Raw genomic sequence first — 16,640 nt, 5'->3', positions numbered from 1 at the left:
TCTCTTTATGGATTCAGATCATTAATATGGGGTTACAAGGAGCCCCTTCTCAGCTGTTATCATTAACATAACAGAACCTAATTTGACAGGCATTTTTATCTTGGCTCCTGATTAAAGCAATTTAGCATTTGTATATCTGGACCAAACACAGTGGCTGTTAGGTCCAAAATACACACAGGCACATGTACATGCATGTGGATACACACACAAACATACAAGACAGACAGATACACACACATACGTTCTTAAAATCACAGTCATTCCAGAATACTCTAGAAGTAAGCAGATTTTTTTTAAGGAAAATGCTTTTTTTTCACATTTGCAAAAAAAGTAACAAAGGGGATCACATAGTTGTTCTGAACCTTCTGGATTAAGACTATGCCAAGGCATAACTGGTTGGTCTTCATTAAATTCTTTGTCATGATTGAAGAGCTGTTAGGACAGTGAATACTTAAGTACAACAGTCTAAAAATGCTACTGTGCTTACCTCTCTTAACTTTTTCTCGTCCTCTAGACTATGGAATCATTGAACAGTGGCAAACCTTTCTTGCAAGCATTCTATGTAGATCTTCAGGGAGTCATAAAAACCCTGAGGTATTATGCTGGTTGGGCAGACAAAATCCATGGAATGACCATTCCTGTAGGTAAGGGGGATTAAAGCACAGGTATGCACCTAAACCTTCTTGTGGCCAAATGGCTTAATAGATTACAGCTTTGTGAAAGGTAGAAGAGAAGCTTGCTTTGGTCTCACACTGCGTAGTATGTTGCTGCAGCAGATGTTTAAAAGTCAGCAAGGGCTGGACTAGAGGACCTGCTATTGTTTTGCCCTACATGCACATCTCAAAGAGTGTTTTGTTTCTTTTCATGTGTCCATCTGAGAAGGAGATAGCTCAATACCTACATGTAAATATTGTTACACTTACAAAAATGGATGTGGTATAAGCCTGACAAATACCTTGGAACACAGGAAAATAGTGTTAGCTGCCTGTTTAAGAAACAGCATGCTTACGTATACATCTTGTTTATATGTCTTCTTACTGCCTATGCAAATCATTTTACTTGGGACTAACACTGGCTCCAAATCCATTTATAGTTTGAAAGAGTTTATAACGTTATTGTACAGAACTGTACATACCTATCATATATTTTGTTATATATGTGTCTTCAAATTATTCAGCGGGATGAGTTTATGTTGTATGTATGAGATAAATCTTTATGAGTACTAGGAAGTTAGTTATTTTGCTCTTATTTTTTGCTAAAGAGATAAGAAAAAATCCTTACCATTACTTCTATTTAACAAGTCTCTTCCTCCTGCCCAGCTGTTTTAACAAATACAGGCTGCATTTTCTGTTGAAAACATATTCATTTGCAGTCTGGACTAGATGTAACAACTGCTATAGTTATGCAAAAATGGCACATGATAGCAAAGACTGATTTTATGCAGGTGCAGTCATTAAGATAAATATACTCATCTTTTGTCTGCATAAAGTACATCTTTGGAAAAAACAGTAAGGAAAAGCAACATTTATTCTACGGATTCTTTCTGGCTTCATGGTGCACACTGTTCATTGCACATGCATGTTTATTACACTTTACTGAAGGAGAACAGGAAGGCACACTCAGAAGTAAATGAATTTTGCTGTTGCCCATCTATTTCCATAAAATTACATTATGTAACATGATATCTGCAGTACCCTAGCTTGCCTCTGTACAGCAAAGCACAAAACTATCAAAGTTAGGCAAGCAGATAAAATCGAAAATGTGGCCCCAACATTTTCAGGAGGAAAACAGATCATGTAACTCTTACTGCAGTGTTACTCATCATGGTGTTTCAGCTTTGAAAATCGCCGTGTGTACTGACTGATATTTATCATCACTAGTATATTTTCACCAAAGAAATGACAATATTTCAGGTATAGTCTCTCCTGTAAGGACTCTTGAAGATTTTCACAGTCATTTAGGCTGAGATTCATAAATCCTGGGTTTGCTGCTTGCACTTCACATTTAAACATGCAAAAGTGCAGAGTACATCATAAATTCATATATGCAGCAAATTTCCTGTTCCCTAATCCCTTTCTCCCTGGTCAGTGAATGCTTCCTTCTCACTCATTAGCCCCGCAGGTACACAGAATTTAGGTCAGTCACCAAAAGGCACTTTCAGGTTAAGGAGAATAAATATTCTCTGTTTATTCTTGTCCTTAAGTATTTTATCAGATGAAAACCCTGATTTTTTTCAGTGAGGTGGGCTATGCTGGGGAAGAGGAAGGCACATTTTCAGCATGCCTACCTAAAATGCAAACTTCAGTGCTAACAAACACAGTTATCACTAGTGTAGAATCATAAGTCCATACACAGATTTTCAGGGTATCAATTAGTTCTTCCTCTTTGTTTAACACTCCTCTGTACTCCTAGTTTCACAGCATAAATTTGTCATTCTTTTAAAGCTATTTTAGAGCAAGACAGGTGTTAAACAATGATGCTCTTCACATTCACTTACCTTCAGCTCATCAAAGGAAACGAAACGAAACACGACAACAAAACCAAAATAAAAACCCTATTAAATCTCCTCCTCTTTCTGTTCAGTGTGGTAATAAATCTGAAACCTCCCAATCTTTCATCTGTTTCTGTTGAGGTTTTCTTCTCCTCTAGAATAAAAATAGGCAAGTGATAGACAAGCAGAAGAAGAACAGTGCGTTATACAGTCACATTCCTTTTGGTCCCAGAGCTGCTAAAACCTTCACACTGCCCTTTGCTTGCTCCCATGCGTAAAGCCTTGATGATTTAAATTAAAACAGAAGAAGGCTAGACTAGAAACTGTTAAACTAATAAACTGAATGCAAGCAAAAATGTATCTTGAAATCAATATATGATATGATACAGCTTAAAGAACCAACTCGACTCTCCTCACCCACTTGCTTGCTGTGTCCTGCTATATGAGGCATGTGACTGTGTTATGATTGTTACGCAAATAAAATATCCAAGACAGAGACTTGTGATGGAAATCTGAGCAAACACATCTGTAAAGGTATTGCTGTTCCAAAGTAAGATCCCTGGATAAATGGGGCCTTCTTTCTGATTAAAAAATAAAAATCTTTGGGCCAGGTGCTAAGCAGCTGCAAATTGATCTGGCTCTATTAATATCAGTGAGGACTGAAGAATACCAGTTTACATCAGCTGAGAATATTAAAAAAACCCCCACTTTTAAGACAGATATTTAGACTGGATGTGGGATCAGACTGTCAGATTCCTCTCGGGCAATGTTCTTTTGGCTGCCAGCTAGTGGAAGGATAAGAGCAACGATCATCAGCAACAGCATCTTAGAGTAAGTGTCATTAGCATGACTTGTATAAACTAATCTTAAAACTCTAAATGTTTTAAAAGTCTCCTAATTAATTTCTGAGCACAGGGGAGCTTTCTATGCTCACTGTTCAGAAAAAGTGATTGACTTCATCAACCTCCAGTTATTTTGCCATGGTAACAGCTTATTTTACATTATGGACAAGGAAACTCTTAGATACATCTTTGGCCTGTCCAGAGGCATCTGAAGCTTCTGAGTAACTTCAAGTTACTTGTGTTCACAAAGATATTGTTAGAAAGCAACCTCAAAAATCCCATCTTAACAGTAAGTCTGTGGATGATGAACTTTGGAAGTAGGCGTCAAAAAGGGCAGCTGTCTCGAGTCTAGTGGAAGAAAGCAGGGCAAGCAACTCTGCATGGGAGGTACTGCTCTGCGGAAAAAATGTTCTGCCTACGTTCGGTAGAATTAACCACCATTTGTCTGACTTGGCAAGCAGGTTCAGGTTATCTATAACTTTATGTTATGAAGCAAGCAGACATGTGGCCAAGATTATGCAGTGACAATCTAAAGTCAGACAGTGCTAACGTAACTGTGTTACTGTTATGTTGCCACCATCCTTCTGGATGAGAATCCACCTCTCACAGCACTACCAAGTACAAGCTGGTATTTTTAGCAGACTCCTCTATGTGCCTCTTGAGCACTTGAGACAGTTTTGCCTGTATATACTTCTCTGTATTTTGACTTCTACTTTACTTCTGTCTGGTCTGATGGTTCTTCCTGTGGTCTGTGAACCACTGATAGCATCTGAGAAAGAGAACCTAGAAAATCAAACTGATCATCTCAATTTTTGAAACAAATATTCTCATCTGCACTGGCAAGTTGTTAAGCATCTAGAGATCAAAAAGGTGCAATGACATTTTGTCAACGCAGAGCAAATGGACTGATCAGCTATTTTCTCCCTCCTTTTCCTGATAAAAATCTCATTTCTCCCCCTCCTTTATTTCCTCTGTTCTGTCCCTTGTCTTGGTTGCAGACCATTATTGCCTTTCTCATCATTATTCTGTGTCTGGCCCCCAGCTGATGTATTAGCTACTCTAGCTCAGGTGTGTATTAGCTACTCTAACTCAGGTTTCCACTGAGCAAATCCTGTAAAGTAGATGCGCAGAAATAAGCAGACCTGGAAATAAGTTATTTCTAATCAAGTTCAAGTTGAAGTCTTTACTTAAACCCAAGAAGCTTTATGGATTAACCCATTTATTGTTACCAGATGTATAGCACAGGACATTGCAGCAGGTTCCCAAAATGTACTCTCTGTTGTGAAGTTAGATCTTTCCTCAGTATTGAACAAGGCTGGCTGCAGGTCTGGGCTGAACAGGTAGAGGCCACAGCTGCCCACATGCTTTCACACCATGTGAAAGAAAGCACATACCCCTGCACTGGACAGTGACAATGGGAGCAAAAGCACTGTAATCTCCCTCCTCTTACTCCCTTCCTCTGTCTGACCATTTCCTACCCTGGTAAATCATCTCCTGTGATCAAGCCTAGGTAACCTTCTCATTATTCCACATACTTGGCTGAAATGATTTTTCTAAGTAAAGAGATTCAAGTTTTTCTAGACGACCAAGCACGACAGGCCAAAGGGCACATTCAGCTCATGCCTTTAAGCGTAGCCTCTCCCTCAGTTGCAGCCTCACTAAAAAACATTTGATCTTAACTCAGAGGTGGTTTGAGCCTGGGCTAGTTTATACAGCTACAAGACTCAATTTAGGTACAAAAGTGCTGTAAATCTACTTCGCACACTAACAAGGCTGATGGTTAGACAGTACCTTAACTGGTCCCCACATACAGCAGGTCATTTTCCTGCTCTTTATCAACTGCGAAGAAAGAACCCACATCGTATCACAGCATGTATAACCTCAGCGTGTACTCCCAGACCACAGGCAAGTGCTGAAGCAGCAACAACTGTGCAGCTTTGTGAAAGAGCATGAACTCCATCAGCCCATGACAGTCACTTACACCAGCTGTGCAAAATGAGCCAGCACAGAGACCTGCCGCTCTGAGCAGGCCGGGCCATGTGAAGTGTTCCCACAGACCACAGGCCCGACCCCAAATCACAGATCTATTTATTTCATGACCTGAGTCAGGCTGCCCTGAGCTCAACAGTGCTTTAGTTAAGGACTGCAGATCTAACACAGCACTCGCTTTAACTAAAGATACTTCTCACACCTGGAGTTTTTTGCCATTTTTGTTCCTCAAGACCTTAAAAATAATTACCAGATCAGAGTGTTAATTAATTAATTCCCTTTAGCCTCATACTATCCACACCTGTTGTTTGTGAACATGCAGTCTGCTTTTCCTGCATCTTTGTTGTTAGGATCTTTGTTAGTCCATATTCTTATTTCTGTGAAAAGCCCAGTAAGAAAAGCCCATAATTTCCAAGTTTCCAGTGACTTGGTCTGTTTATTTGCTCACCTCTACCTTGCGCAGAAGGTTTGTGCAAACTTTTCTTATTCTCTGTTGTCTCATTTTCTAGCTGCATCCAACTTCTCCCTGTGAACTTAAACTGACTGCCTATTTAGCTTGAGGCCATTCCTGATACAGGCCTTGTTCTACAAGTCAGCTATCAAAGCATGGTTGCATGATCAGCCCTGCATTCTCCTTAGTGTTGTCTTCTGCAGTAGATTATGCTCAATTACACATCAGTCACAGGCTTCCCCCCTTCGTTCCACATCTACAGATCATGGTATATCATTCCATTATTTCGAACTGCCTGTGTCTTCAATGGCAAATGGGCAAGATGGATGTTACTCCATTATCCCACATCTGCTTATATATACCTTTATATTGCTGTGTTCCAATCATGCCTTTCAGGAAACTGTCTTTGGGACTCTTCCTTCACTTCTCTCACACTGAAATCAGCAGAGGCCAGTAAGTGGCTTTCTTGCTACTGCCCTTTTTCTGCACGTACAGCTTGTCCTCTTTCCCAAGGAACAAATCAGGTTACTTTCTAATGGGATGCCTGCTTCCTTTGTTCTACAGAAAGAACAGTTAGGTTGCTCCTGAACCTAGGTTTCCCATGCTGGTTCATGAAAAAACATTTCCATGACTTCTTTATTTCTTTTACTGCCATCAAAGGCTGATCCTTAGAGCTTCCCCCCCCCTTTTTTTTTTTTTTTGTTCTGCCAAGTCAAACCACACTTGAGAGTAACCGTGCTCATCTGTTTCAGATGGAGATTATTTTACGTTTACAAGACACGAACCCATCGGAGTGTGCGGACAGATCATCCCTGTGAGTATCTCTACTAGCGCTTTCTATTTATTTTCATTTGAACCAGCTCTCTTTAAAGACACATAAAACATGGTCCTCAGCTATGTGTGTTTTCCATTACGAAAAAAGCTGAGCTCATATTGTTGACATATCTTTAACAGCCTCCCTGCAAATGCTTATTTGAACATGCTAATAGGGTTTAGGCTCTGTTATTAGGAGTTAAGTTCTCAAGTCATAGAATTCTCATGATTAAAACAAGCAAAGCAAAGCACAGTGTTAATATGCTGTCAGTGGTTATGGATGTTCACACAACTTATGGAAAATTGATGCTTTGCTGTGGTAGTCCTTTTATTTATTTAGTTTTTACTGTGATTTAACAGGCTCCTCAGTTCCTGGGAGAATGTGATGCATTTTAATTCCATTCTTTCCTGCTATTTCTTTTACAAGTCTGGAAGAGAAAAGGAAACTCCAGGAGACATATCATTACAATTAACATTGTGTAGCTAATAAAAGACATGAAATGTTTGTTTTATTTGTTATGAGAGAAAAACACAGCATTTCATCAAATCTAATACTCCCTCTACACCCCAATATACATCTTTAATATACTCTTGCTGAACACTGCATGGGAATTACACTGAGAAGCTAACTTTTTCAGAAGAACCAGTTAACCAGCTTTGGCAGAAATTTCAATGGGAGGCTCACATATAGCTATTAAAATATTGTGTGGAAGCTTTTTTCCTTGACAAAGCACTGGGGAACTAATCAGGTCATTCTCTGAAATTTTTGTTGATGTTATTTATTTTGTTCATGTTAACCACAAAGCCACTAAAGAGCAACATACACCAATTCCATTAAAAGAGGAGCAGCCAGAAAAGATTAACAATGTTAAGCCCTTTTTCCCTATTTATATTTTTTGTTATTTCACGTCTTTGTTAAGGGGTGGCTATTGTGTTTGGCACTCCGCAGAAACTCAGAGAAACACGCAAACGACTCAGAGAGTATGTGGCTACACCCGTCCTGCAAACACCTACGCACTCTCCTAACTTGACTTGTGAGTGGTCCTGAGGAATGAACAATTCCACAGCTCTGTCCCCATTCTTCAGCCAGCCACATGATAAACATTTGCAAAATAACAACCCCAACATCTAACCCACAGTTGCTGGACGTGTCTTAGGCTTATCTCATGGAGCTTAACTGACAGATCTGTTGAAGAAACTTGGCCACGGGCCCAGATCATGCCAAAACCAGGATTTACTTAGTTCAGATTTGTAAAACTCTTTGTTCAGGGTACCCAGCCATCTACCACACTTGTTCATTCTTCCCCCAAGTTTGTTCTCCAGAACTTCAATGTGGCTGTTATACGCATAGGTTCTAACACTGCTGCTAATCTGTTACATATTTCCTCCACAGCTACCAGTCACAGAGTACAACCCCTGGGCCACTGCCTGCACTTAGACATTACACTAGCAAATATGTTATTAGAAAAATAAAATTAAACAGCAAGCCTAGCACTAAACTCCTCATCCTCTTCCACATCCTAGCTCCCATCAGAACATACGCTCTTTGGCAGCTTTGTAGCAGAAACAGGGATATATACTACTCTATAATGTCAGAGCTCTCCTTGCAATACCATTAGAAGTGCAGGCTGTCAGCACACTGTGGGCCCTATAGCTCCCCTCCCAGGTTTATATACTGGAGATGATGGAATTAAAACATCACTTTGTCTCTGGAGTTTATAAACAACTGAAGGAGTAAAAAATTGGGTGTTCGGTGAAGGACAGACAGTTGTGTATTTTTTCAAGCTAGCCAGGGGCTAGAGAGATGTCTGCAAGAGTGGCAGCTGATATGCATCAGGCAATAACACCTTCTGGCCAGCGGCTGACTCTCTGTGACCGATATTTTCTATTTTCTTTCCAAAGGAGATTATTATATTCATTTATAAGAGTGATTGTGTCAACACAGTTATTTTATTACTCTGATTTCCGTGGAAATGCCAACGGGACTATCCACTTAACCTGTTAGGACCAGGCCTTGATGCACACAGGCTTGTTACTCTTACCTTTATCCACAACTTGTTTGTGCATCAAACTAATATAATACACTGCATCTTCTGCTGCAGTTAAATGAAGTTGCAATTAATGATACAAAATTTTACATCAGCAAAGTGTTTTTCAACTTTTTACTGTTCTTTTAACATCCTCCATATAAATTGCTCAGTAAGACGTTTCCAATAAATTTAAATGTTTTGACCAAGCATTGACATTTATGCATTTTTCTAGGGTAATCCCGTCAATTAAAGACTGTATAATTTTGAGTATAAATTTTGTATCTTCAGATGTATTCAGGGATAGGAAATTTACATCCAAAAATGCTTCAGCATGAACAAACAGTTCTTTCCAAATGTATCAGAAGCAAGAACTATTTGTCATGGGGGAATTAAAAATGCCAACTGCAAAACAGTAAATGAATAAAAAATTGTGACTAAAAAAATTAACAGATAACTGAAGATTCTTTTATGAAGACTGCAGGTGGGAGTTATATTCCTTTGAATGGGAGAGAAACCTAAAAGGTCACTGTTGTCCCTTTCTTAATGGCAGTAATTACAAAAAAAATCCTTGCTTTGTGCTGGGAAAGATTTATGTTGAGGATCAGCCTGAGAAATAAGTGAGGTAGCAGCTTGACATCTTGAAAACAAAACACCACTGCAATATTTTTCCATCTATCAACTTTTATTTTTTCCTACAGTGGAACTTCCCCCTGCTGATGTTTGCATGGAAGATTGCTCCAGCTCTGTGCTGTGGCAATACAGTAGTTATTAAACCAGCAGAACAAACACCACTCAGCGCTCTCTATATGGGAGCCCTCATCAAGGAGGTAAGAATAATTGACAGGAATAATGTTTCTGTCTCTTCTCATGGGGAAGGAACTACCAGCACATGCCTGGTTTAACGTGCTCTGTCAATTCTCATAAATCATGCTTCCCTTCATTCATGCCTATTTTGACAGGCTGGCTTTCCACCAGGAGTTGTCAATATTTTGCCAGGATTTGGTCCAATTGTTGGTGCAGCCATAGCATCTCATGTTGGCATCGATAAAATTGCTTTTACTGGATCCACTGAGGTAAGAGGATTCATGGCTATATTACTCTAAAATGTGAGTAAATACTTAGGGAGGTAGTATTATGTCCTTGTGCTACATTTCTCACTATCACTGAGTAAAAGAGCTACATCTAAGTAACAGTGGTCTGTCCTTCCCAGCTAAACTTACGTACCGCAGTACTTCCAAAGCAGAAATGGCTCCTTTCCTCCAGCCCCTGCTGTGCTCGGCACCTCAGCACAGGAGATATGCCTGGAAAAATATTGCTGGGATTTCCTGTGGGCTTATGAGGATGTGAATCACATGCAAGTAGGCAGAACATCCCGTGTATATCACAGCACACATAAATGCTGCTTTAGCATCAATAATTTGTGTATCTTGGCATACTTGCGGAAAGGGGGAGAGGAAGGGGGCAAACCGGGCAAACATACTTCAACTTTGATGCAGCATTCAAGTATATTGAGGATGAGAAGGAGATCTAAAAAGGACGGAGTGCAGGGAGAAAAGGAGATTGTCCAAGGTGCCTGTTCCCAAAATGATGGAAAGAAGCTGGCCAGAAGATGAAGGGAGACCTTTTTTTCCTGCATGCCAAAATGTCTTGCTATGTGTCTATGATGCAGATGTTATGGAGGAGGTTCGGTCTGAAGACGAAGGCTGTAATCTACAGAAAGAGTAATGAATGCCTCAAAACTCAGATCGTGTCTCGCACTCAAATATGTGCAAAGCCGGCTGTTATCAGGGTTGGGGTGGGGATGATAGAGGTACTCCAGACTGAAGTCACAGGCGAAGGAGCCTTATCTCATTGTCTGAAGGCAGACAGAAAGGAATCTCAGTGGGAGTTTCAGGGCTGGTTATATTTAGAGAGTGCTAAACCCGTCCCTTTCCAATTCAAACTATTGACAAACTATTGTACGGAGGGAGCTGAACCCCAGGGATCCCGTCTCTGATATGTTTGACTCCCACTCGTGGCAGTGGGAGGCTTTATGCACCCCAGGGATGCTGCTCTTCGCAGCAAGTCAATTTGTTTTTGATTTGACTCGATAAATTCACTGACCAAGCAGCCCTACTAGATACATGTGATATGTGTGGGTATCTCCCTGGTGGGCCTAGGGATTGCAGAGAGCAGCTCAATTATTTCAAATAAATGATTCTGGTGGAATTATCCTGTAACTGAGTTTGGAAGTCACCATATACAAGCCTAAATTACCAGTAAAATGTAGCTGCAGTCATATGCCTAATTTGCACACACAACCAAAACACGGTTGTTTTGTAATTACTGTATTTTAGATTATAATATACACAGGTTATATTCTAAGTCAATGGCAACATCAGATTTCAGATTATTCTGTGGAATTACTCCAGTCATTACATCTCCTGTAACCCATTTATATTAGCATCCTGGAATACTGAAAATTTTAATATGAGCTGATTACCCCCCATAATTTAAGTTGAAACAATTGTTTTCATAAAGATATGTGGTCTCTATTTAAGATAAATATTCTATTATACAGGATGTTGCACTGTTTGGAGGAGGAAAAATACAGATGGGTTAGGTTTCAAAGTTGTCTTTTGTAGCCAAAATAAATTTTTATTGTAGTTCCAGACAGCTTTAGTTTTAATAGGCGTTTAAACTCAAAAGCTGTGGGTTTTATACTAACTCAGTGCCTACCTTTAAAAGCCTTACTAATAGGAAGTGAAAAGCATTACAGAGATGAAAAAGCAATTCTCTAAGAACCTAAAGCAAGAACAGATGGAACATTTTAATGCAGAGTTAGTGTAAACTATTCCATATTGTTTCTGATTTCCTGTAACACTGAATTTTTGTAACAGCAAGTCAACATTGTAACATTTTAAATGCAATGCTATGATATGAGCTGTACTACAGAGTCTTTGACTTCTCCAAAACAGATTTCAATTTCTGATGAAATAGTAATGGAAATATTTTGTCTCTCTGGTCTTATCTGAGGCTTGTCAACTGTACACTCCAGTGATGTGGACTTCTGATAGCCATCAGATATATAAACGCCACGATACTAACTTCTATTCCCCCGTTTCATCCAGGTGCTAGTTAAGGCAGTTTAATACTTTCAATTTGAGCAAGTTAATGATAAAACCTATCAGCATAAAAGCAAAGATCTTCAAGTTTAGATGTCCAAAGCACAAGGTTTTTCTCAAGTTTTCACCATGAGGTTCTTCTGGAAAAAAATATAAATTCTATATACTTTGAAGTATATACTTATGGCTAATGAAAACTCCCCATTTGCCTTGTAAAAATCACAAAAAAAAACAGGCTACTATTATCTACTTCCTGCAAAGTTTTTTTTTTAAAGGCAGAAAACGGGCTGCCCTTCCTACCAAAAAATTAATGCTAATGTTTTCCAAAATTTTTAGAACCCAGTCCATAGAAATACGAGCCAAAAGGCCAAGTTCATGACCTTAACTCAATAAAGCCTGACAGAGCCACACCAAAATCCCTTCAGCCTAGGCACCTTAACTTGCAACATGACCAGTAACAGATGCTTATAGAAGAAGAGAGCATGTGCAGAGTGATCCTTTCCTTGCTGTAGCCTCACAGGTTCTGGTAATCAACAATTTAAAGACTTCCTGAGCCCAAAGGTGCATGGGGACAATTGTACTGAATAGCAACCAATGGCCTTGTCATCCATGCATTAGTTCACCCTCTTGAAACTCCTGGCTATTTTGAGGCCTCAAGCCCATGGCTGTCCAATGACAACACATAAATGACTGCTAATTTATGATGCTGATTTCTTCTAATTCATGATGCTGGACTAGTTTGCACTATTTCTTTTCTGTTTCTTAGATTCTCTAGTGCTTTGAAATTGTTGTAAGTATTACTATTTACTTTTCACACATTCTCCTGAAATAATTAATATGTAAAAAAATCATAAAGACCTCTTTTTCTGTGGTACCATCACTGTTTGATTCCACTTCTCTCCCTCTTTCCTTCTGACCTCTCCTTTTATGGGTTAGCTCACACACAGAGTAGTCTGCCAACTCTCCCATCCCTTAGCCTGCCCACTTCTTACAAAACACCCTCCCATGGATCAGCTCCTCTGCCTGTCCCCTATTGCATGGTTCTCAAAAGTCTTCCCTCTGCAGCTCATGAAGAAGGGTTCTGCAGATACCCAGCACGCTATGAATTTCACTTGACAACTGTCACACTGAAAGAAAATCATACAGAGTATGAAAGCGAGCCTAAAAACATTGTGCCACCTTTAGATTCCAGCAGCTTTCTTGCCTTCTTTGCTTGCTTTGGTTCCTGTTCTTCAGCAGCTTGTTTGGTATGGGCATTTTAACAAAAGTGTTTATTTTTACTGCATTGTTTTTAGTGAACCAGGGCTAATCCATGATCCTCCTTAATTACTGCAATCTCCTCCCAGATTTTGTCAGATAAACTGACACTTTTTTCCCCTCATCTTCCACCATCAGATGAAACTTAAGCTGCTAAAACCAATCTTTCTTCCAGCCAATCTGACCATGTCAACACTTGCTCCTATCCCTTTCCTATCTTACCTTGAAAGCCCATAATCAGTTTAAGTATCTCATGATGTTTTACTGTATTTCTCCTTGATCCTTCTGGTCCCTAGCTGTAAGGTGAAATTCTCCTGTGTCTGCTGTTACCAATGTGTCTGCTGTTGGACTGCAGAGCTCAGAAGTACAGATGTTATAAAAGTCTCTTCTCCTCCCCAGTTAAATGAACAGTGGACCTTATTTATTTCCAAGACAAGTGCTGATGAGGGGACAATTTTTGCAGAGGAGTTCTTCATATTACCACCTTATTTTCTGAAAGAACTTTTGCTAAGTAGCAAAGGTGAGAGGCCTTCAGCAGAGAAAAGCAGCCATCAGAAGCTGCTTTACTCTTCATCTTCTTTTATTTCCACTCAAATCTGTGAATTCAGTTACAGGCTTTGCAAATACAGCCATTTGGACTGCTGTGAGCTGTCTAGCCATGTCTGTACGTGTGCTCCATTTGAACAGGAACTGCATACCCACAAGTTCCTGGTGCACATGGAATAGCTGGGTGCAGTACGTTCTGGGCTTAAGATTAGAGATGATTATGGAGAGCAAGAAGTTATACACATAAAAATAACTGTATTTTGCTTGTTGCAAAATTTCAGTGAGTTCTAGTAACTTCTGTTCAAAAACAAATGCGTGACCTCCAAATCAGGGTGGCTTACAACTCTCTCCAGTTGCTAAATGCTCTCAAGATGAGAATTAGAGATAGCACACAAAACATTTGAAGCCCTGGCCAACAAGAAATGTATCCTAAGTGGCTGGTTTCCACTTTGTTCAAACTGTGACCCATTAAAATGCAGACAGATTAAAGATAGGATTCAGGTCTGTGTTCATGCAGTTCTGTAGAGTAACCCAAATAAATATCCAACAAATTGGTTTGGATGCCTGTGTAAACAAAAGGTCTATAAACAACTGCAATAAACCCCAGCAAAAGAGTCTGCATTTTGCTTGGCAGAATGTTTTCTTTATGCACTTAGATTAACAAACCATGATCTCATCATTAGTCAACAAGATACTAGAGAGACCATCAAAGCAAACTACAGGAGAGTCAAGATTGATTCATGCCAAACAAATGTTTGTAGCTAACAGCTGTATTACCACTGATTCTAATTTACTCAGCAGGATTCTCCTTTCATTTCCGAAGTGAGATGAATGTCACAATACATGATGTAGACAAAATGTCTACCTACTGCATGAGCAGTGAGTTGTAATCTCTTGCTGGATTTGGGTACCATGAAGAATTACAACCTTGTGTTTGCTACTTTAGCAACGAGAATCCTAACAGTGAGTTGACCTGTTCTGAGAAGTCTGTTAGCTTACCAATGCTACACACATGCCCGGTTCCAAATACGGAGAATTTAGGGAAGCTACATTATTATTCCTTCCTGCTTCTGCTCAATCTTTTTGAACATATCTTGGACAGCTTGTACCTCCTGAATGAAAAGTAGTTGTTTCCTTCCTTGGTGTTTTTGGTAGAATTTAGGGAGCTGTCCTTGGACAGCTGTTGTGCCTTGTTGCCTACAAAAGATACATGTCAAAATGATTCGCCTTCTTAAAACTGAAACAAATAGGGTGGTGTATCAGTCCTGTCAAAGTTAATAAGAGTTTAGCCATGGACTTCCATGGGGCCAGGATTTATCCCAAGGAACAAATGAGCCATTTATAGCTTATAATTGTCTCCAGGAATTTCTGTTTGGGATTGCCTTTTTACTTGTGCTGCACTTTTCACTATGTTCTTTTCAAGGCTGCTCCTCACCCAGGGCATTGCACAGTCAAATAAAGCTGCTGCTTTTCATGTCAAGATTTCAAAATTCAGTTGTCTTTGCTGGAGACACACCCTGAACATGCCAGGCGGTCATAAAATGTTTCTCAGAAAGATTCTGCATACAATCTGGAATTTAAAAAAAAAAAAATCAAAGTATGCAGCAGCATGGGTTTGAAGGTTTTGCCAAAACACTGACATCCAGTGCCTCAATAGCTGGAGAAAGAAAACTGCAATTACAGAAAACATAGAAAATCTCTGTCTGATCATAGCATCTCCCCAAAACTTAATCAATCTCTTGTAGCTTAAAACACTGTTCTTCAGATATTCTCAGATATCCTAAGAAAGGTGTAACAGTGAAGATGGGCAGCCCAGATACTTAAAATGCCTAAGTAACTGAAGACGTTTGTGTCCTCTGGCTATTTTTGCACTGTTCACAGAATCTTTTAATCTACATAGTTTCCTGTGCAGTCTTACCTTCACAGTCTTGTCTGTGGCAGTGTGCAAGAAAATTACCCGCCATTCAGCTAGACTGCTGTTCCCCTACATTGAGGTGTTCCCTAATGACTTCACGTGTATCTGCGATCAAAGGAAGGTTCAGAGCGGAGAAGCCAGACATTCTGACAGAGGATAGATATTCCAACATACCTCTGTTGAGGAGGTATCACAAACCTTGGAGGTTTGCTTTTGACCCATGAGACTTCCAGTGCTTTAATAGTAACAGGCAAACCCACCTGTACGATTTTAGAAACACAGCTTTCTGTCTGAAAACAGAAAATTAAGAGGACATGAAAGGCAACAGACTTTTTTGCATTTCTGCACCAAGTATTTAAAATGTGACTGCATAAGCCTCCTCTTGAGAGAGACATTAAACTTCCAAACACAGAAGGCATAAATAAGGAACAATCAAATGTTCTATATCATGATACACTCTCAATGCCTAATGTCATACCGTTCACAGTCCAGAAACAGACTCTTGCAGGAATATTGTTCAAATAGCTTTTTTGCACAGGGGTGCTGCAAAATGCTTCTCTAATCTTTTGTTGTTGTTGTTGTTGTTGTTCTGAATAACAAATTGTTTTCTTTGAAATGGGCCAAATTACATCTGCCTCGCCCTCCATGCAGCCTACAATGTTATGGTACTTCACAAGCTATCCAGGGATACTCCTGATATCAATCTTGAAGCCTATTCAAAACAAGGATGGGGAGTCAAGGCTTTCTCTGCCAACATTCCTGCTGAATAATCCCACAGCTCCATTATCTGTGGGGGAGTCCTCTTTTCCAGTGTTCTCTTGCAAGGCTGTGGTGCCTGTTGGGAGCTCACAGATAGAGCTGAGAGACACCACAGGAAGCATGTACTGAAAGACCATACAGATTGCAACACTATCACTTATGCCTTTCATGCTGCCTTTCACCATAAAGAGAGGGTCAGTCACAAAAGGCTGCCTTTGTCCCTAAATAATCACAGTGCTGGTGCCTTCCCTAAGACTTTTCTCAACCTGTAAGCACACATGGCACAACAGGAGCACAGTGAACAAAAATGCTGTAGCAGCACGAGCCCTACCATCCTGATGTCTATGCTGATTTCTAATGGCAAGGACACAGCAAAGCCGTCTGTTAAGTTTATACTTGGAAACTTGACAACCACCTCCCTGCATTAACAATGCTTGGGACCA

The 16,640-nt window shown here is 39.8% G+C and overlaps 1 protein-coding gene across 2 annotated transcripts in view; it reads left to right on the top strand.

Moving 5' to 3' along the window:
* Positions 1–16,640, top strand: part of ALDH1A2 (aldehyde dehydrogenase 1 family member A2) — a gene marked incomplete at both ends in the record, with an annotated part of 54,743 nt that overhangs the window by 25,867 nt on the left and 12,236 nt on the right. Inside the window, 4 exons of one of the 2 annotated variants that reach the window (XM_082005305.1) lie at positions 515–644; positions 6,526–6,587; positions 9,315–9,443; positions 9,576–9,689. In XM_082005305.1, coding sequence (XP_081861431.1) covers positions 515–644; positions 6,526–6,587; positions 9,315–9,443; positions 9,576–9,689 — 435 coding nt within the window. The remainder of the gene's footprint in view (positions 1–514; positions 645–6,525; positions 6,588–9,314; positions 9,444–9,575; positions 9,690–16,640) is intronic. The other variant, XM_082005306.1, reaches the window with a different exon arrangement.

The sequence above is a fragment of the Phaethon aethereus genome (assembly GCF_964289735.1).
Source record: "Phaethon aethereus genome assembly, chromosome: 12".
Classification (NCBI taxonomy): Eukaryota; Metazoa; Chordata; class Aves; order Phaethontiformes; family Phaethontidae; genus Phaethon; species Phaethon aethereus.
Note: the sequence above shows the minus strand (reverse complement) of the source record. Positions and strands in the feature narration are given on the sequence as shown.